Source organism: Squalius cephalus (genome assembly GCF_949319135.1).
Source record: "Squalius cephalus genome assembly, chromosome: 12".
NCBI classification, from domain to species: domain Eukaryota; kingdom Metazoa; phylum Chordata; class Actinopteri; order Cypriniformes; family Leuciscidae; genus Squalius; species Squalius cephalus.
Window position 1 is genome coordinate 37969013 of NC_137133.1, and position 21273 is coordinate 37990285.

Consider the following 21273-nt stretch of genomic DNA (forward strand, 5'->3'; position numbering starts at 1 on the left):
TGCCCTACGAGGCCACTCCCAAGTCAGTAAGCTGGTAAGAGAGCGCAGTTAAACAACTAGGCTAGGCTACTAGTTGACTCGAAACTTAAAAGACGTCGTTTTATAGTGAGTCTCCATGACGAGTCTGCCCTGGATTTCGAGATCGCCCAAAATGTCCGGGATTCGGCTTTTGCGTTCTACAGTCGCCATTCATTATGTTTACTGTGGCGAGCAGGACGAGGCTGAGGGGCGCGGGAGAACGGCGCGAGGCCGGTGGCGTGATTACTGATGAGCGACACCTGTGAGACGCACTGGTCTCGTAGGCTCTCTCTCCCGGAGGAGCGGGAATTCTCTTAGCAATGCTAAAACGCACATCAGCCGATCACTTGTTTGGCGTTCAAGAAAACACTACATTCAGATTCACCAATTGCAATGAATTCAGTTAGATTGCAGCAAATGGTGTGCATGTAAACAATGAATGGCGACTGTAGAAAGCAAAGGCCGGACATGTCCGGGAAAAAGAGGATGGTAACCCCTACTACTCAGCTTTCTCCACAGAACAAGAGCCTGTTAGCTTAGCTTCCAAAAAAAAAGATGGCTGACACTATTTGTACATTGTGAGTGAGATCCCACCCCCTATGGGCGGGTTGAAAACATGCGGAACTAGCTCCTACTACTGGCTGTAGTTTCTAGCCTCTGGCCAAAAAAATATCCTCCGATGACGCAAAGTCATCTGAGAATTTTTTCCAGACAAAAAATACACAAATCTCTTGTGTCAGGGGGATATGAGGGAGGGAAGCACGGTAACTTGAAAATACTACAGGTTTTCTACTGATACAAAGCTTAATGCTAAACGCTGAAGTATCCCTTTAAATCACACCTGCTAGCGCACTTCTTAAAATGTTTACGTACAAGGTCACTAGGCAGTAGAGTACACCATTTTGCAGCTGTTCGAACACATTTAACCACATGAGCATCTACACTATGAAAGCAATCTGGTCAAATGTGTTGGACTACCTCTGGAAGTGGCCAAAAATAGACAAGCTCAAAATAAAATTGGCCCCTTTTTTACACCTTCATTTACCAAAGTTCACTTGTGATCCAATTTACAAAAAATACTTAGTACCAGGTGTAAACAAGGCCTTGGACAGCTACCTAGTTTGGATACAACAGTTAAGGGATTAATGCTTAAATGAAAGCAGTCTACATTACTGGGACTACCCTGAAAAAAAATTGAAATAAAAATCAGCATCAACCTGCACTCATCCTTTATCCCAAGATATGATTCTATACTTGCGTGACTAAGAAAGCATTACAAAAAGCCAACAAGTGACCTCAGTGGGATTTGGGCATCAATATTTGCAGTTATGCTAGTCCAGCCATAAAGTCATATGTAAAGCCTCAAACAGACAGAAGCTAAAACCTTCATTTGATATGTGAAACATGAACAGGGGCCCCAAGTTAACTACTATTTGCCAAGTTCTAGTCAAGTTAAAAGGCTTAAGCAGAAACTTGGCTTGTTTAGTTCAAGTCAAGAATCTCAATGCACAAAAGAAAAAGGTTTAGTAGTGCAGAAGTCAAACTAAGAACAATCATGAAACATCCAACTCATGACAGAAATGAATACCAAAGAGAAACATGTTGAGTTTCATGAAGTTTATTAAAACACTTAAATTCACTTGACCAGGTTAACTTGTCCACTAGACACCACAGTTTGCCCACTAGAGATGGTCTTGATGTGCGTGTCTCTTCCTGTAAAAAGTGGTAGAAGTGTGAGGGGCGTTTAAATAAATTCTCAGTTCCTGAAGTCAACCTACAGCAAGCACTCACTTTTCCTAGTGCAGCTTTGCTCACAGGAGCCAGAGGAGGGATGGCACACCGCTGTACTACAGTGGATGAAGATCTAACAGAGGGGAAAGGGTTAAGCCATAGAATTCACTGTAAAAAGCACTAATAAGGGTTGAGGTAAGGCTGCAGAGCATACAGTTTCCTGCAGAGGAGCCAGAGATGCTGGATCTACAAATGTGAACATCTTGACAACAAAGCGCTTGTAGTGGGTCGGGAACTGAAGACCAGATGATCCAGCCACTGGAACCAATGTGGTCAGGTAACGATCATCCTGGTAAGGGCATCTGAAAGGCAAAGAGGCAGTCAGAAATGCCTTACAGCACACTAGATGGATAAAGACTGGCTTTACTCACCCATCAACCAGAAGATCCCATTGGGGTAGACTGAGTGGACTGGGGGTTGATGTCGCCCAGCAATGTCCCAGCATCAGGACAATGTTGGGGTCAGTCCTCTCCAAAATGTGCACCTCAACATACACAGGCTCCCGCAGGACTTTTGTAACTGGATAATCAGCATCACTGTAGTAGGACGTGTACGCCTCGTCCCCTGAGGAAGAATGCAGTGTTTAACTAGAAACTGGAGTTTTAGAAAGGCTTTAGGCATACTTGGGACAAACACTTACCTTCTGCACAGCCTTTGGTGACACATTGACCATTTGCCAGTCTAAGCTCCACCCTGAGGGGTCCAGGAGCAGCTACTGGTGGAGGTGGAGGAACGGTGTTGACCTCCACAACCAGAGCTTCCACAGAGGTACCAGAGTACCTACACTGGAAGAGAAGCCTGGACAACAGTGAGCTTGTAGCATTTGTCAATGATTCACATTTATGATAAAGCATACATCACTTACTCAAAATGGCTGTCCCTTGTAATGGAACCAAGTGGTCCGATACCCACTTCATATGAGGAGGTCATTCTGTTTTCATACACCACATACCCACTGTCCTCCTACAAATAGTAACATTGTTAGCATCCAATCCATTCTAACCCATGCAGAACAAAACCACAAGCAGCTACTCACCATCATGCTTGTGCCACACGCAGTGACAGGGAACTGGTATATAGCAAAGAAAGGTGTGGATCCCACAGGACTGCAAGCTGGATCACTTCCACCCAGGAGACGGACTGAATCCAGGCTCAATCGAGGCAGCGTAACATCTCTAGCCACCACTACCACAAACTGACCATCTCTTATACACTGGACAGTCACTGGAACGAGTTACAAGAGCAGGTTATTGCTGAGGATCAGTTTAACATGAATGCCTCTACATTGACTCCACTCTTACCTGCCTTCCCATAGTAACACTGCTGTCCATTAAAGCAGCAGTTGATAGCAGCACACTCAGCACCACTGATACCAGGTGGTCCACATTGAATCTGCTCATAATCAGCTACAGCACACTTGTCAAGGGGCTCTGCCTGTGCCACTGGCTGCTTAGGCTGAAACTGCTGAGGATACAGTTGACTAGCTTGCTGTTGACCTGACTGAGCAAACTGTTGACCTGACTGAGGAAACTGTTGACTAGCTTGCTGTTGGCCTGACTGAGCAAACTGTTGACCTGACTGAGGAAACTGTTGACTAGCTTGCTGTTGGCCTGACTGAGCAAACTGTTGACTAGCTTGCTGTTGACCTGACTGAGGAAACCGTTGACTAGCTTGCTGTTGGCCTGACTGAGCAAACTGTTGACTAGCTTGCTGTTGACCTGACTGAGGAAACCGTTGACTAGCTTGCTGTTGACCTGACTGAGGAAACCGTTGACTAGCTTGCTGTTGACCTGACTGAGGAAACCGTTGACTAGCTTGCTGTTGGCCTGACTGAGCAAACTGTTGACTAGCTTGCTGTTGACCTGACTGAGGAAACTGTTGACTAGCTTGCTGTTGACCTGACTGAGCAAACTGTTGAACTAACGGAGGAAACTGTTGACCTGACTGAGGAAACTGTTGACCTGACTGAGGAAACTGTTGACTAGCCTGCTGTTGAACCTGCTGAGGAGACCATTGACTAGCTTGCTGTTGAACTGGCTTTTGAACCTGCTGAGAAAACCGTTGACTAGCTTGCTGTTGAACCAGCTTTTGAACCTGTTGAGGAAACTGTTGACTAGCTTGCTGTTGAAATGGCTTTTGAAACCGCTGGTCAGTTTGCTGGAACATCAGCGCTTGAGGATTCTGGGGCAGATCACTCCACTTTGGAACAGCATGACTGAAAGCACAGAACCAAACACAAAGTGCCAGAGACTGAACAGCACACCAACTTCCTGCCATTGTTCAACACCTAGTCACACTGCTGAGGTGCTGCCCTTTGGTCCTTTTGTACTCTACAGACTTTGGCTAATTAATGATAATCCCTCCCTCTTCATTAACAGTCATAATTCTCCAGACTTGCACGAGTGGGAGTTTATGCAACTGGGTGATTCTGTTGTTTCTTAAAAGTAAAATTTTCCCTTTTGAACATACATAAAACCACATTGAGCTGAATTCAGAATAGTATGCTAGTACTATTTCTGCCATTCTGAATTAAGCCTTTTTTATCCTTCAGTAGCTGAATATTATATTAGATGTTTTAGCTATTCTGTATTGTCTTTTTCTTTGAAACACATCATGGCAGCAGGCCTGTATTCAGGGTATGATTAAACAACAACGATGTACTAAAAAACGCGGGACAGTCATTCTGCGGGACAGTCCCGAAATTGTGTGTTTTGTCCCACAAGACATAAATATTGTCCCGCATTTCAGTTATGTCTGTATTATTATTCTTTTTTTCATCCCTAAAATTACAATAGCACAGTAAGAAATATAATAAAAACTGTGCCTGGCATTTAAAAATCTATTTGTGCAGCTGTCATGTTCTAGTTGTAGAAATAACCAAACAACATACGCAAACCTGGAGAGAGGTTTTCCCGCTGATGACAACTAAATGGACAGCTCAAAGAAAAGTGCAGGCCTCATCAAAGTCTGTAAACACAGCTATACCAGCAAGAATTTCATCTCACATTCTGGATAAGAACCTTAAGAGCTACTCAAATTGATGATTTAAAGCATGAAATCATCCATCCTGATGGCAAATATTTCCAACGAACATGCACCGATGCCATGGATGCTCGAGCGCCGCCTACAGAAATGGTTGAGCAACTACAGAAAAACCGGCTAAGCAGAGAAAGTTTAAATCACACCTGCTAGCGCACTTCTTAAAATGTTTAATTACTTGGTCAGTAGGCGGTAGAGTTCACTATGTTTTGTGGCTGTTCGAACACATTCAACCACATGAGCATCTACTCTATGAAAGCAATTTGGTCGAATGTGTTGGACTACCTCTGGAAGTGGCCAAAAATAGAAAAGCTCAAAAAATATTAGCCCCTTTTTACATCTTCATTTACCACAGTCCACTTGTGATCCGATTTACAAAAATGCTTCTTAGTATCAGGTGTAAACAAGGCCTTGGACATTGAAGAGGTTATATGTAAAAATGTTAATTTCATGTTCAGCCAGATCTATAGTCTATAGTCTCAGATATACTTTAATCAAATACTAATTATCAGTCAGACTGTCAGAACAGTGTACATGTAAAGGGGTCCTATTATGCCCTTTTACGAAGTCTGGATTTTGTTTTTGGGGTGTTCATGATGTAATACACCATTTAATCATGGTACTTGTCGGAAAACGATGGTAATACAAACAGTAATCGATCACAAAACTATGGTTTATTTTCCTAAGGGCGATGAACAGTCTAACAAAATCAAGAGCTTACAAAAGCTACAGTGAAGAGTACATCAATACTGTAATTACTGTAAATGAGACAAAGCTTTACATCATAGCTATCATAGCAAATACATTAAGCTTATAATTGGAACTGCTAATTGAAAACACTACTACAAATAATAATTGACGAAAATGTTCAGGAACAGTGTTAAAATAAATTTTAACCTCTCTAAGTTTGTCAGCATTATGACAAACTTTTTTGGGGGTGTAAAGTCAAAGACAACTCTTCCTCTTCTCTAAAGCAGCCCAACATGGCTTCATCCCCTTTGTTGCTGTTCCCGGGGGCGGGGTTTATGTAAATTTGAGGGTTTGTGATGTCACCAACCTGGGAAGAAGCTCATTGTAGTCCCTATGAGTCATTTGTGGTGGTCCTAAAAAACAATTTCTGTAAAAGAAAATATCTCCTTTCGCATTGAACTTTGAGCTTCTGCTGCTTTTGACCATCGCCATGTCCAGTAAGTATCTCTACTGCCGCTCAGTCTGAATAGCACAAATCGAAATTTCACAATTAGTTTCTGACCAACTTTTTAATTTTTTTTCCATCAGATATTTGCACTGCAAAAAGGGATTTTCTTTCTCTGTATTTTTTCCAGTATAAGTAATAAAATACATTTACTGAAGATGCAAAATGACATGTATATTAAAATTAAGTGAGATTTGTCCTTAAAACACATTCAATACTCAATTATCATTTTTGATTTGTTTAAATAATTCAAATATCGGAGAATTATTTTTTCCAGTTTAATAGGATACATTGTTGAGATGCATATGAAATCCATATGGAAACCCATTTCCGCCACATGAGGTAAAGTATCATGCTTTAGTAAATCTTAATATGACAAAAAGTCTAAATGGTGTCAGAATTTTGAGATTGAAAAGTCAAAATCATGACATAAAAAGTCAAAATTGACATACTAAGTCATAATAATTATACAGAATAATTATGACATAAAAAGTAAAAAAGTCATAATGATGAGATAAGAGTCAAACTTATTACATTAAAAGTCATAATTGTGGCTTTTTATATCAGTTTTGACAAGTCAAAGTTAGGTAAAAAAAGTTATAATTATGAGATAAAAATGTGAAATTGCAACATACTAAATCATAATTTTGTGATTGAAAAGTCAAAATCAAGAAAATAAAATTCGAAATTGACAAGTCAAAATAATAATTATACAGAATAATTATACAAGTCATAATTATAAGAGAAAAGTCATTTTTATCTCATAGTCAAAGTTAGGACATAAGTCCTATGAGATTGAAAATTCAAAATCATGACATAAATAGTAGAAATTGACATAAGTCATAATTTAGATTTTTTAATTTAGCAAGTTTATGAGGAGAGTAGTGACGTGTGTCTCTTCAGCTCGATAAAGACACTCTTCTGGATTCTGGATCAGTTGCAGAGGTTTGACAGTGAAGCTGGAAGGAGAGAGCATTACAATAGTCCAGTCTGGAGAGAACAAGAGCTTGGACCAGGAGTTGTATAGCTCCGATATGAAGGACCTGATCCTCCCCATGTTGTATAAGGCAAATCTTTCTAGGCTTGACTACTGTAATGCTCTTCTGGCCAGACTTCCAGCATGTGCAACTAAACCTCTACAGATGATCCAAAATGCTGCAGCCCGTCTTGTCTTCAACGAGCCAAAGAGGGCCCACGTCACTCCTCTGTTCAGCTCACTGCACTGGCTACCTCTCGCTGCTCGCATCAAGTTCAAGGCATTGACGCTTGCTTACAGATCTATCACAGGCTCAGCTCCCTCCTACTTTCACTCACTCCTACGAGTCTACATCCCTGCCAGAAGCCTACGATCGGCCAACGAGCGACGTCTCGTGGTTCCATCCCAGAAAGCCACAAAATCACTTTCCAGAACATTCTCATTCACAGTTCCATGCTGGTGGAACGCTCTCCCCACCCTCATCCGGAATGCAGAATCCCTGACAACCTTCAAAAAACATCTGAAAACCCATCTCTTCCGGGAGCACTTAACCTCCATAAAAATAAAAAAAAACACCTCCCCTTTCCCTCTAACCCTCACTTATCGGGCTTATGCTACTCTGAATAATGCCTGAACGTTGTATCTTGAGCACTTCTTGCGCTGCTTCTTGTTTTTTGCCTCTTCATGATGACTCGCTTAATCTAGTCCTACTTTGTAAGTCGCTTTGGATAAAAGCGTCTGCTAAATGACTAAATGTAAATGTAAATGTAAATCTTCAGGACAGAGCAGTTCTAGCAATGTGGTCTGTAAAGTTCAACTGATCATCAATCACAACTATAATGTTCCTGGCTGTCCTGAGAGGAGTTAAGGTTGATGAGCCTATAGCTGAATGGAGAAGTTGTGCTGAAGTGTTGGGTTGGCCGAGACTACTAGTAGTTCTGTCTTCACAAGGTTGAGTTGAAGGTGGTGGTCCTTCATCCAGCAAGAAATGTCCCTCAGATCCTCTTGTTGGAATGAGAGGTAGAGTTGTGTGTAAGAGAGCCCACGATGGACGTAAGAGAGCCCACTTGGCCCACAAGCTCGTAGGCGTGATCCGCACGATGGAAGCTGAAACCTTGACGGCTGTTGTTCCCGAGGCATTGGAAATCTCTCAGTCTTTGACGTACCAGGCTTTGCTACAGTGCGGTGCACCAGAATGCAGCAGTGCTGTCATGCAGATATTCAGGACCTTTGACAAGTTCTCGGGTGAGATTGACGCTGCTGTATATGCCATGGGAATGATCCCCCGGTCCTCCCGCGTCATTGTGAAGGAAATGTTGGCGATGGCAAAGTTCAAGCCAAGCAAACCCATCTACTACGCTCTCAGCAATGCTGTGAGAAGGTGAGGGACTACTGTAGTAATGTATTACATTGAAAACTTTAGATTAAGGTAAAAAATAAATCGTCAACTAACATATGAGTTGAATTTTACCAATTGGTAGTATTTCTGTAGTTCAAACAGTTAAGAATTAGCCAAGATGGAATGCATGCACAATTTTATTATTCCAAAATTTTGGTAATGTTTACCTTGAATACAGTGGATAAAAGTGTTTGCCAAATGCATAAATATAGTACTTTTTAATTTGCAACCATGTGAAAAGACATTTTCAGACAAATTACAGTTTTGTCTCACTGACTGTTGTCCATGTTTCACGCAAGTGAACTTTTCATCAAAACAACATCTTTATTCTTTGTGTGACCCAAGGCTCTTTGAGACGGATGGAGTCACTAGTGAGATCCAGGCAGTGGCTGATTATGCCCTTGAACAGATCGGTGATTGCACAGGTGACCAGGAACACGTCTTTCTTTCTTTGAAGGTATGTTCACACAAATTCCTACATGCTAATAAATTCAACTTCAGACTCTACAACTAAAGCCCTATTCAGATGGTAATTGTTTCTCATGGGGACGCAACATTTACAGGAGTTAAACTGTGATTTTATTGCCGTCTGATTCCAGAATGTCTGAGTTTTTCTCCCACTATCTGCATAAAAATTCCAGGCTAAATCCCCGTCTGTTTTTTGACGAACACCAAGGTCATGTTGGTAATTTTATTGCCATCCTAATCCATAAGAAGGGATCAATCAAAAAGTCATTTTTTGTATTCTTTTCGAAAAATGCCAAGCACTGTACAGTAACCGTTGTGCTTCAGAGTAATGTGTGCATGTATTTTAAGGAAAAACCTTGTAAATTATTTTTGATAGACCAAATCGTACTCATACTGTACAATGTATTAGACACGCCAAAATGGACATTAGGCTATAACTCTCCAATGCTTCAGCATATTGGGACGAAACTTGGTACAAGTCATCATAATCATGACTCCATTGTACTTCCACATTTGTGGCATAGCACCACCTACTGGTCAAGAGAAATGAAGAATTGAGTTTTTGCTTATAACTGCTGAACGGTTTGGTCAAACATCATGAAATTGGTCTCGTTAGATTACCCTAAAAGTCTATTAAAGCTCATTGGCAACATGGTGGCTGCACTGGGAGCTGCGCGTCCTGCTTTGCAGTCGTCTGTTATTCAATGCATCAAACAGCCGGCTGCCTCCCCTGCAGTCCAACAGGCCGCGGTCCAGGTCTACAGACAGATTCCTTTACCTGACGAGGTGAGCTGTTAAATAAACCCACAGCTCCTGTTAGATTCGAGAGGCCTTTCAAGCCAATGACATTGAAATGCTCATGGAACCAAACGAACTCTGTCGGTACTACAGACTTGGATCTTTAGAGGGAAACATGATCTTTGAATCTCTTAATGAACTTCCAAGGGAGGTCATGATGGAGATTGATTATGGCCTTATGAAATCTGTTTGATTTTTGCCAAATTCTGTTTGCCATAATCAAGCAGCCCTAATGTCCTTGATTCTTGCTTTCAGATTGGCATAGAGGGAAAGGGCTTTGAGCCCATTGTGGAGGCTCTCTTTGGTGACAATGGATTCTTCCCAGATACTATCACGAAGACCACCTTATATGCCACCGACAAGATGCCCGTCGAACTCAATGAGGTCTTAGACAACATGCTGCCGTTCATGGGAAACGATAGGAAGAAGCGACAGGTATTAAATGTAGTGAAAGTTGCAAATGGATGTATTTCTTTACAGCTGTATTCCAATCTCAATCTCTTCTGTGTCCTGTAGGCTTCTCAAAACATGGTCAGTGAAATCAGTCATAATGTCAACAAGCTTATCGAGAACTTAAAGGCCCAGGATGCTCCTGAAGCAATGGTGTACCTCAAGCTTCTGGGTGCTGAACTTGGGTATCTTGATACAAAAGATGGCAAGATAATTCACAATATCCTTAAGATGATCCCCATTGACGTGAGTACAGCTTGACCAACCACAGCTCAATGTTGAAAAGTCATTTTTTTATGGAAACGTGATATATTTTTATTTTTCAGGATTCTTTGATGAATAGAAAGTTCAAAAGTACAGCATTTATTTGAAATAGAATCTTTTGTAACATTCTAAATGTTTTTAGTGTCACTTTTGAGCAGTTTAATGCCTCTTTGTATAAAAAGTATAATTTTCATTTCATTTTTTTAAATCTTACTTGACCAACATTTTTAAATGGTAGTGTTTCACGGTTTCCACAAAAAAAATGGCTGAACACGGATGATAATCAGAAATATTACTTGAGCGTCAAATCATCATATTGAATGATTTCTGAAGGATTATGTGACACTGAAGACTGGAGTAATTATGCTGAAAATTTAGCTTTGATCACAGGAATAAAATATAGCTGCAAGCAGCAATTTCCAGGCCAAGCCCCAGAAAAGCAAAAACAGCAGAAATTGAACATACATGGAAGTACAGGTGAAAATGAACTCAAAATGAACAGAACACAGAATGAACAAAACATACAACATAGAGGAAGAAAGATTAGTACAACGCTTACTCAGATAATAAAGGAATTAAAATGACAACATTACATACAATTATAATTATAATTATAAAGTTGTCCGACAGAGGACTCAACAGGACTTAACAGCTTACGCTACTCAGTTGACGCTGACTCACCGAACTGCAGAGGAGAGCCTTCGGTGTGAAACTGAAAACACAACAGCATTACTTAGCATGTTAACCAGATTAGCATGCTAAGCTAGTTTAATGCTAATGTGACATATGGTTAACCTGATAGCTGAATAGCCACATTAGAAAGAATGGCATCTGGTTAGCATGCTAACCAATTAGCAAGGTCAACTTTGAAGACGAATATCTCGGGAACGGTGGTGAATATCAAAACTCCATTCTGGTCTGTGCACCTTGGTCCAAAGATCATCTGAGCCAATTTTTTTACAAAATTGAGCAAAATTTGTCAACAGTTTTTCATTTTCTTCATTATGGCGGACAAAAGAGATATCGTCGGAATCGGCAAAAACCAAGGAACATAATGACATAAATCAAATTTTAAACAATGTTTTTAAAAGTTATAAGCATTTTTGCAAAAAAAAGTATATCTCTGGAAGACAAGGTGGCACTGTGTTCAAACTTCTTGGGTACTTTCAGGACATACCCTTGATGATTCCTACCAAATTTTGTGAAGAAATGTGAAATTGTTTAAAAGATATTGCAATTATGTCCAAATTCAAAATGGTGGACACGCGGTTCATCCAATCCTGTCATGACACAAGGAATCCATGGACACCAAAGATTATGATTTTCTGACAAACTGTTCAAAAGTTATGAGCATTAATAACCATTTTTCAGATCTCATGACCTGTAGGTGGCGTTGTTCCCAAATTTGGAATGGTCCCTCAGATCATGGTTCTGATAAAGGGTACCAATTTTCGTTTCGCTTGATTAAAGTTTAGCCAAGATAAAGCCTCAGAACCAATTTTGGGTCGACCTTGTTAAATTTCTGACATCATAACTTTTGAACAAAGATGAATTAAAAAAAATCTGTTAAATCATTTATGTGCGGCTCAGTCAAAGATCATCTGAACCAATTTTCGTAAGAATTTATCAAAATTTAAAGGAGTAGAGAAATTTGTTTTTAAAAAAAATGGTCACTACTGTAATGGGCAGACTCTTATTGTAAGACATTGAATGTGATCTGCATATTGAGAGAAATCATGTGCACTAAATTTCATTTTTCGAGATCAAAAGTTCAAAAGTTAACACTATAGAGTTGGTCCAAGAGACTCCAAAATTGGTCCAATTACTATTCTTTACCATCCCTACAAGTGTGCCAAATTTCATAATTTTCCTATGTTCCGTTAATTGGGCTGCCATAGACTCCCATTTGGGAGGAATAAGAAAAATAAAAATGACAATAGGGGCTTGGCCCCTAATTAAAGTTTACTATATATATTCACATAGAAAACAGCCGTTTCACATTGTAATAAAATTGTACAAATTTTACTGTTTTATCAAATAAATGCTAAAACAATCTTAATCCAAACTTTTGATTAGTAATATACTAACATGAATTAATGACTATACAGAGGAAATTTGCTTTGACCCTGTCTGCTGGCATTGAGTTTGTGACTGAGATTGGGACTCACTTCCCCGACTATGTTCACTGTGGTCTGGAGATGCACACGAACATCTATCATGGAAGCAGTGTTAGAGCGAAGCCCTCTGTGACCGACAGCCAGCTCAAGCTCTCCATTCCAGCTCCTCATGGGCCAACTGAGCTAATTACCTGCATAAAGGATTTAAAAGCCCTTCACATAAAAGGGGGGTAGGGCTCCACAATAATGGTTAAACTGATAATCATGATTATTCTAATTTGACATTTTTACAGTTCATCAGAATTATTGCACTTTCATTTGACCAAGAGAAAGTCAACTCATATGCAGGGTTTATTTGCCAGATAAGTTGATGACTAATGTAAACTCAGAATTGCAAGAAAAGAATTGTGAAATAAAATAAATTAAAAAAACCCAGTTACCTTTATATATTTTACTCCTTGGCAGAATTAAATGGTTGGAGAAAAAAAAAAGGAAACAAATCTGCAACAAAATATTGAGCTATACAGAAGCATAGCGGCCCAGGTTAACAACTGGAGCTTGTAAAATGGCTTGGGCAGAAACTTGGCTTGTTTAATTCAAGTCAAGCACCCCAGTCAGAATGAAAATTGGTAAAGGAAAAATGGAATTTCACTTGTGGTGTGGCCCAATAAATAAACTGAACAGTCATGAAAGTTCCAACTCCAGTTGAAAATCAATACCAAAGAGACCCTGTTGGGTTTCATGCAATTTATTCAATCGAAATTCACATGACCAGTTTAACCTCTCCACTAGACACCACAGTTTGCCCACTAGAGATGGTCTTGATGGGAGTGTCTCTTCCTGTAAAAGAATTTGTAGAAGCATGAGGAGCATTTAAATACCAAAGTCGCATGTTTCCTGAAGTCAGTTTACAGCAAGCACTCACTTTTCCTAGTGCAGCTTTGCTCACAGGAGCCAGAAGAGGGATGGCACACCGCTGTACTACAGTGGATGAAGATCTAACAGAGGCGGAAAAAGGGTTTAGCCATAATATTAACTAAAAAAAGCACTAATATTAAGGGTTGAGGTAAGGCTGCAGAGCATACGGTTTCCTGCAGAGGAGCCAGTGATGCTGGATCAACAAATGTGAACATCTTCACAATAAAGCGCTTGTAGTGGGTCGGGAACTGAAGACCAGATGATCCAGCCACTGGAACCAATGTGGTCAGGTAACGATCGTCCTGGTAAGGGCATCTGAAAGGCAAAGAGGCAGTCAGAAATGCCTTACAGCACACTAGATGGATAAAGACTGGCCATACTCACCCATCAACCAGAAGATCCCATTGGGGTAGACTGAGTGGACTGGGGGTTGATGTCGCCCAGCAATGTCCCAGCATCAGGACAATGTTGGGGTCGGTCCTCTCCAAAATGTGCACCTCAACATACACAGGCTCCCGCAGGACTTTTGTAACTGGATAATCAGCATCACTGTAGTAGGACGTGTACGCCTCGTCCCCTGAGGAAGAATGCAGTGTTTAACTAGAAACTGGAGCTTTAGAAAGGCTTCAGGCAAAGTTGGGACCAACACTTACCTTCTGCACAGCCTTTGGTGACACATTGACCATTTGCCAGTCTAAGCTCCACCCTGAGGGGTCCAGGAGCAGCTACTGGTGGAGGTGGAGGAACGGTGTTGACCTCCACAACCAGAGCTTCCACAGAGGTACCAGAGTACCTACACTGGAAGAGAAGCCTGGACAACAAACAGTGAGCTTGTAGCATTTGTCAATGATTCACATTTATGATAAAGCATACATCACTTACTCAAAATGGCTGTCCCTTGTAATGGAACCAAGTGGTCCGATACCCACTTCATATGAGGAGGTTATTCTGTTTTCACACACCACATATCCACTGTCCTCCTGCAAATAGTAACATTGTTAGCATCCAATCCATTCTAAGCCATGCAGAACAAAACCACAAGCAGCTACTCACCATCATGCTTGTGCCACATGCAGTGACAGGGAACTGGTATATAGCAAAGAAAGGTGTGGATCCCACAGGACTGCAAGCTGGATCACTTCCACCCAGGAGACGGACTGAATCCAGGCTCAATCGAGGCAGTGTAACATCTCTAGCCACCACTACCACAAACTGACCATCTCTTATACACTGGACAGTCACTGGAACGAGTTACAAGAGCAGGTTATTGCGGAGGATCAGTTTAACATGAATGCCTCTACAATGACTCTACACTCTTACCTGCCTTCCCATAGTAACACTGCTGTCCATTAAAGCAGCAGTTGATAGCAGCACACTCAGCACCACTGATACCAGGTGGTCCACATTGAATCTGCTCATAATCAGCTACAGTACACTTGTCAAGGAGCTCTGCCTGTGCCACTGGCTGCTTAGGCTGAAACTGCTGAGGAAACTGTTGACTAGCTTGCTGTTGACCTGACTGAGGAAACTGTTGACCTGACTGAGGAAACTGTTGACTAGCTTGCTGTTGACCTGACTGAAGAAACTGTTGACCTGACTGAGGAAACTGTTGACTAGCTTGCTGTTGAACCTGCTGAGGAAACTGTTGACTAGCTTGCTGTTGAACCTGCTGAGGAAACTGTTGACTAGCTTGCTGTTGAACCTGCTGAGAAAACTGTTGACTAGCTTGCTGTTGAACTGGCTTTGGAACCTGCTGAGGAAACCATTGACTAGCTTGCTGTTGAACTGGCTTTGGAACCTGCTGAGGAAACCATTGACTAGCTTGCTGTTGAACTGGCTTTGGAACCTGCTGAGGAAACCATTGACTAGCTTGCTGTTGAACTGGCTTTTGAAACCGCTGGTCAGTTTGCTGGAACATCAGCGCTTGAGGATTCTGGGGCAGATCACTCCACTTCGGAACAGCATGACTGAACGCACAGAAACAAACATAAAGTGCCAGCGACTGAACAGCACACCAACTTCCTGCCATTGTTCAACAGCTAGTCACACTGCTGAGGTGCTGCCCTTTGGTCCTTTTGTACTCTACAGACTTTGGCTAATTAATGATAATCCCTCCCTCTTCATTAACAGTCATGATTCTCCAGACTTGCACGAGTGGGAGTTTATGCAACTAGGTGATTCTATTGTTTCTTAAAAGTCAATTTTTCCCTTTTGAACATACATAAAACCACATTGAGCTGAATTCAGAATAGTATGCTAGAACTATTTCTGCCCTTCTGAATTCAGCCTTTTTATATTAGATGTTTTAGCTATTCTGGATTGTTTTTTGTTTTCTTCTTTGAAACACATCAGTTTTCTCATGGCAACAGGCCTGTATATTTTAAGAAAGTTTCAAGGGATACTTCACTTCTGGAAAGATGAATTTGTATTTAAAATGGGTCATTTATGTAGTAGAAATGTGAAATTATTTTTGAATTTAGAGCCTTCTAGACTGAGAAAAGCCAGAAAATGTATTTTTGGCTCATGTGGATGAAAGACAACAACTCCCAGAATGCACTTGCTTCGCTGCCCTACGAGGCCACTCCCAAGTCAGTAAGCTGAGAGCGCAGTTAAACAACTAGGCTAGGCTACTAGTTGACTCGAAACTTAAAAGACGTCGTTTTATCGTGAGTCTCCATGACGAGTCTGCCCTGGATTTCGAGATCGCCCAAAATGTCCGGGATTCGGCTTTTGCGTTCTACAGTCGCCATTCATTATGTTTACTGTGGCGAGCAGGACGAGGCTGAGGGGCGCGGGAGAACGGCGCGAGGCCGGTGGCGTGATTACTGATGAGCGACACCTGTGAGACGCACTGGTCTCGTAGGCTCTCTCTCCCGGAGGAGCGGGAATTCTCTTAGCAATGCTAAAACGCACATCAGCCGATCACTTGTTTGGCGTTCAAGAAAACACTACATTCAGATTCACCAATTGGAATGAATTCAGTTAGATTGCAACAAATGGTGTGCATGTAAACAATGAATGGCAACTGTAGAAAGCAAAGGCCGGACATGTCCGGGAAAAAGAGGATGGTAACCCCTACTACTCAGCTTTCTCCTCAGAACAAGAGCCTGTTAGCTTAGCTTCCAAAAAAAAAGATGGCTGACACTATTTGTACATTCTGTGAGTGAGATCCCCCCCCCCCCCCATGGGCGGGTTGAAAACATGCGGAACTAGCTCCTACTACTGGCTGTAGTTTCTAGCCTCTGGCCAAAAAAAAAATCCTCCGATGGCGCAAAATGCCGATTTTTGCGTCATCTGAGAATTTTTTACAGACAAAAAAATACACAAATCTCTTGTGTCAGGGGGATATGAGGGAGGGAAGCACGGTAACTCGAAAATACTACAGGTTTTCTACTGATACAAAGCTTAATGCTAAACGCTGAAGTATCCCTTTAAATCACACCTGCTAGCACACTTCTTAAAATGTTTACATACAAGGTCAGTAGGCAGTAGAGTACACCATTTTGCAGCTGTTCGAACACATTTAACCACATGAGCATCTACACTATGAAAGCAATCTGGTCAAATGTGTTGGACTACCTCTGGAAGTGGCCAAATGTGTTGGACTACCTCTGGAAGTGGCCAAAAATAGACAAGCTCAAAATAAATTTAGCCCCTTTTTTACACCTTCATTTACCAAAGTTCACTTGTGATCCAATTTACAAAAATACTCCTTAGTACCAGGTGTAAACAAGGCCTTGGACAGCTACCTAGTTTGGATACAACAGTTAATGGATTAATGCTTAAATGAAAGTGGTCTACATTACTGGGACTACCCTGAAAAAAAATTGAAATAAAAATCAGCATCAACCTGCACTCATCCTTTATCCCAAGATATGATTCTATACTTGCGTGACTAAGAAAGCATTACAAAAAGCCAACAAGTGACCTCAGTGGGATTTGGGCATCAATATTTGCAGTTATGCTAGTCCAGCCATAAAGTCATATGTAAAGCCTCAAACAGACAGAAGCTAAAACCTTAATTTGATATGTGAAACATGAACAGGGGCCCCAAGTTAACTACTATTTGCCAAGTTCTAGTCAAGTTAAAAGGCTTAAGCAGAAACTTGGCTTGTTTAGTTCAAGTCAAGAATCTCAATGCACAAAAGAAAAAGGTTTAGTAGTGCAGAAGTCAAACTAAGAACAATCATGAAACATCCAACTCATGACAAATGAATACCAAAGAGAAACATGTTGAGTTTCATGAAGTTTATTAAAAGACTTAAATTCACTTGACCAGGTTAACTTGTCCACTAGACACCACAGTTTGCCCACTAGAGATGGTCTTGATGTGCGTGTCTCTTCCTGTAAAAAGTGGTAGAAGTGTGAGGGGCGTTTAAATAAATTCTCAGTTCCTGAAGTCAACCTACAGCAAGCACTCACTTTTCCTAGTGCAGCTTTGCTCACAGGAGCCAGAGGAGGGATGGCACACCGCTGTACTACAGTGGATGAAGATCTAACAGAGGGGGAAAGGGTTAAGCCATAGAATTCACTGTAAAAAGCACTAATAAGGGTTGAGGTAAGGCTGCAGAGCATACAGTTTCCTGCAGAGGAGCCAGAGATGCTGGATCAACAAATGTGAACATCTTGACAACAAAGCGCTTGTAGTGGGTCGGGAACTGAAGACCAGATGATCCAGCCACTGGAACCAATGTAGTCAGGTAACGATCATCCTGGTAAGGGCATCTGAAAGGCAAAGAGGCAGTCAGAAATGCCTTACAGCACACTAGATGGATAAAGACTGGCTTTACTCACCCATCAACCAGAAGATCCCATTGGGGTAGACTGAGTGGACTGGGGGTTGATGTCGCCCAGCAATGTCCCAGCATCAGGACAATGTTGGGGTCAGTCCTCTCCAAAATGTGCACCTCAACATACACAGGCTCCCGCAGGACTTTTGTAACTGGATAATCAGCGTCACTGTAGTAGGACGTGTACGCCTCGTCCCCTTAGGAAGAATGCAGTGTTTAACTAGAAACTGGAGTTTTAGAAAGGCTTTAGGCATACTTGGGACTAGGGGTGTCGGAATATACTGGTATTGACGATAATCGTGATATTCAAAGCATGAAATATCGACATCGTGTTAATTTAGAGCAATACAATACACCGGTATTGGCGATATTGGCGTTTTCTAGACGCAGCGCTCGTCCGCGCCCGCGCAGCTAGAGTGAAACACTGTCCACACCCGAAAAAAGTAAGCTGAGTTCGCCAATATTAACAACAGAGTTCTTCGGCTTCAAAGAAAACAGCACCTTAGAGGTAGTCGCACACCGGACGAGAAGCGCAGCGCCACGTCTTTAAAATTCGAACACATTCTGTATGTGTACACACACCGGACGAGAAGCGCAGCGCCACGTCTTAAATTCGAACACATTCTGTGAGTGTACACACACCGGACGAGAAGCACAGCGCGGTTCTATTCCGTGTCTGTCCGCGTCGCCCAGCAACGGCTCAGGACCTTGTTCAAAATCCTGCCGCGACACAGAGCGCAGAAAAAAAAGTGTTCAGATCACAGACTCAGCAACTATTGTATTTAATTGTACAGTATAATCATAACATAGTACAGACACTCACAATTCCATAATGTCCTTAAACATAATGATATTGCTGGCCATAAACTGAGAAAGTGCGTGTCCGGTGTGCAATACCTCGAGTTGTCATAGACGTGACGATTATTTTACTAGTCATCATGGAATGGGAAACGTGACATTAACTGTTAACAGGGGGTTTCTGTGTTCATATATTTAATAAAGGGTGATTATAAATTAAGAACCCTGTTTTCTTTACTCATCTTATTTTTGTATTTGTACTTGCACTTGATTTTTTTTATTCAAATCTGCTATCTGCATGACTTTATTGGCGCCAGTGCAACAGGTTTGAGCTTTTCAGTTCTTCAGGAAACCTTCAGACAGTGTTTGGCTTCAGTTTGAAACCAGATAAACTTCACATGCTTGTCTTCCTTCACAAAAATTTGCCATAGATTGAGTACGCAAGAAGTAAAAATGCATGTGCCTTGTGTTTATCAGTATCCTTATGTTTGTTGGGTAAAAAAGAACTATATAAAGTCAAAATTAATTTGACTGATATAACTACCCATATAACTACCCCTAGATTCTATAGATATCGCGATATCGTGAATTCTTTTGGCCACAATAACCGTGGTGTGAAAAATCTAACATCGTGACAGCCCTACTTGGGACCAACACTTACCTTCTGCACAGCCTTTGGTGACACATTGACCATTTGCCAGTCTAAGCTCCACCCTGAGGGGTCCAGGAGCAGCTACTGGTGGAGGTGGAGGAACGGTGTTGACCTCCACAACCAGAGCTTCCACAGAGGTACCAGAGTACCTACACTGGAAGAGAAGCCTGGACAACAAACAGTGAGCTTGTAGCATTTGTCAATGATTCACATTTATGATAAAGCATACATCACTTACTCAAAATGGCTGTCCCTTGTAATGGAACCAAGTGGTCCGATACCCACTTCATATGAGGACGTCATTCTGTTTTCATACACCACATATCCACTGTCCTCCTGCAAATAGTAACATTGTTAGCATCCAATCCATTCTAAGCCATGCAGAACAAAACCACAAGCAGCTACTCACCATCATGCTTGTGCCACACGCAGTGACAGGGAACTGGTATATAGCAAAGAAAGGTGTGGATCCCACAGGACTGCAAGTTGGATCACTTCCATCCAGGAGACGGACTGAATCCAGGCTCAATCGAGGCAGCGTAACATCTCTAGCCACCACTACCACAAACTGACCATCTCTTATACACTGGACAGTCACTGGAACGAGTTACAAGAGCAGGTTATTGCGGAGGATCAGTTTAACATGAATGCCTCTACAATGACTCTACACTCTTACCTGCCTTCCCATAATAACACTGCTGTCCATTAAAGCAGCAGTTGATAGCAGCACACTCAGCACCACTGATACCAGGTGGTCCACATTGAATCTGCTCATAATCAGCTACAGTACACTTGTCAAGGGGCTCTACCTGTGCCACTGGCTGCTTAGGCTGAAACTGCTGAGGAAACTGTTGACTAGCTTGCTGTTGACCTGACTGAGCAAACTGTTGACCTGACTGAGGAAACTGTTGACTAGCTTGCTGTTGAACCTGCTGAGGAAACCATTGACTAGCTTGCTGTTGAACCTGTTGAGGAAACTGTTGACTAGCTTGCTGTTGAACCTGTTGAGAAAACTGTTGACTAGCTTGCTGTTGAACTGGCTTTGGAACCTGCTGAGGAAACCATTGACTAGCTTGCTGTTGAACTGGCTTTGGAACCTGCTGAGGAAACCATTGACTAGCTTGCTGTTGAACTGGCTTTTGAACCTGCTGAGGAAACCATTGACTAGCTTGCTGTTGAAGTGGCTTTTGAAACCGCTGGTCAGTTTGCTGGAACATCAGAGCTTGAGGATTCTGGGGCAGATCACTCCACTTTGGAACAGCATGACTGAACGCACAGAACCAAACACAAAGTGCCAGAGACTGAACAGCACACCAACTTCCTGCCATTGTTCAACAGCTAGTCACACTGCTGAGGTGCTGCCCTTTGGTCCTTTTGTACTCTACAGACTTTGGCTAATTAATGATAATCCCTCCCTCTTCATTAACAGTCATGATTCTCCAGACTTGCACGAGTGGGAGTTTATCCAACTGGGTGATTCTCTTGTTTCTTAAAAGTAAATTTTTCCCTTTTGAACATACATAAAACCACATTGAGCTGAATTCAGAATAGTATGCTAGTACTATTTCTGCCCTTCTGAATTAAGCCTTTTTTATCCTTC

The 21273-nt window shown here is 41.7% G+C and overlaps 3 protein-coding genes across 4 annotated transcripts; all 3 read right to left on the minus strand.

Annotated features, from left to right (window-relative positions):
- Window positions 1-1623: 1623 nt before the first annotated feature.
- Window positions 1624-4109, minus strand: LOC307168595 (zona pellucida sperm-binding protein 4-like). The gene is made up of 10 exons (XM_079888724.1): window positions 3924-4109; window positions 3657-3728; window positions 3111-3599; window positions 2846-3033; window positions 2675-2772; window positions 2450-2607; window positions 2181-2373; window positions 1964-2111; window positions 1810-1882; window positions 1624-1731 (listed from the first exon to the last, which is right to left on the minus strand). Exons 1-10 carry the CDS (start codon window positions 4084-4086, stop codon window positions 1655-1657), a joined length of 1659 nt encoding a protein of 552 aa, XP_079744850.1. The 5' UTR covers window positions 4087-4109; the 3' UTR covers window positions 1624-1654.
- A 9138-nt stretch (window positions 4110-13247) lies between these two features.
- LOC307168748 (zona pellucida sperm-binding protein 4-like) lies at window positions 13248-21031 on the minus strand. Of its 2 annotated transcripts, none has more exons than XM_079888985.1 (9): window positions 20839-21031; window positions 14754-15026; window positions 14487-14674; window positions 14316-14413; window positions 14087-14244; window positions 13818-14010; window positions 13601-13748; window positions 13441-13513; window positions 13248-13355 (listed from the first exon to the last, which is right to left on the minus strand). In XM_079888985.1, the coding sequence occupies exons 1-9, from the start codon at window positions 20999-21001 to the stop codon at window positions 13279-13281; spliced, it is 1371 nt and encodes a 456-aa protein (XP_079745111.1). In that variant the 5' UTR covers window positions 21002-21031; the 3' UTR covers window positions 13248-13278. The 2 variants fall into 2 exon arrangements, with proteins under 2 accessions (XP_079745111.1, XP_079745110.1); XM_079888984.1 differs by lacking the exon at window positions 20839-21031 and adding an exon at window positions 15300-15497.
- Window positions 17696-20448, minus strand: LOC307168596 (zona pellucida sperm-binding protein 4-like; the record flags this gene model as incomplete). The annotated part of the gene is made up of 8 exons (XM_079888725.1): window positions 17696-17777; window positions 17856-17928; window positions 18011-18158; window positions 18228-18420; window positions 19683-19840; window positions 19912-20009; window positions 20083-20270; window positions 20406-20448. 8 exons carry the CDS (start codon window positions 20446-20448, stop codon window positions 17701-17703), a joined length of 978 nt encoding a protein of 325 aa, XP_079744851.1. The 3' UTR covers window positions 17696-17700.
- Window positions 21032-21273: the final 242 nt, after the last annotated feature.

Coding starts and splice junctions, on each gene's coding strand:
- LOC307168595 (XM_079888724.1), bottom strand. CDS start 4,086: ATGGCAGGAAGTTGGTGTGCTGTTCAGTCTCTGGCACTTTGTGTTTGG. Junction 3,729..3,923: donor GCCATTTCAACAGCAAGCTA/GTCAACAGTTTC, acceptor TTCCTCCGTTAG/TTCAACAGTTTGCTCAGTCA. Junction 2,112..2,180: donor TGGGATCTTCTGGTTGATGG/GTGAGTAAAGCC, acceptor TTTGCCTTTCAG/ATGCCCTTACCAGGATGATC.
- LOC307168748 (XM_079888985.1), bottom strand. CDS start 21,001: ATGGCAGGAAGTTGGTGTGCTGTTCAGTCTCTGGCACTTTGTGTTTGG. Junction 13,749..13,817: donor TGGGATCTTCTGGTTGATGG/GTGAGTATGGCC, acceptor TTTGCCTTTCAG/ATGCCCTTACCAGGACGATC. Junction 13,356..13,440: donor GCAAAGCTGCACTAGGAAAA/GTGAGTGCTTGC, acceptor ATTCTTTTACAG/GAAGAGACACTCCCATCAAG.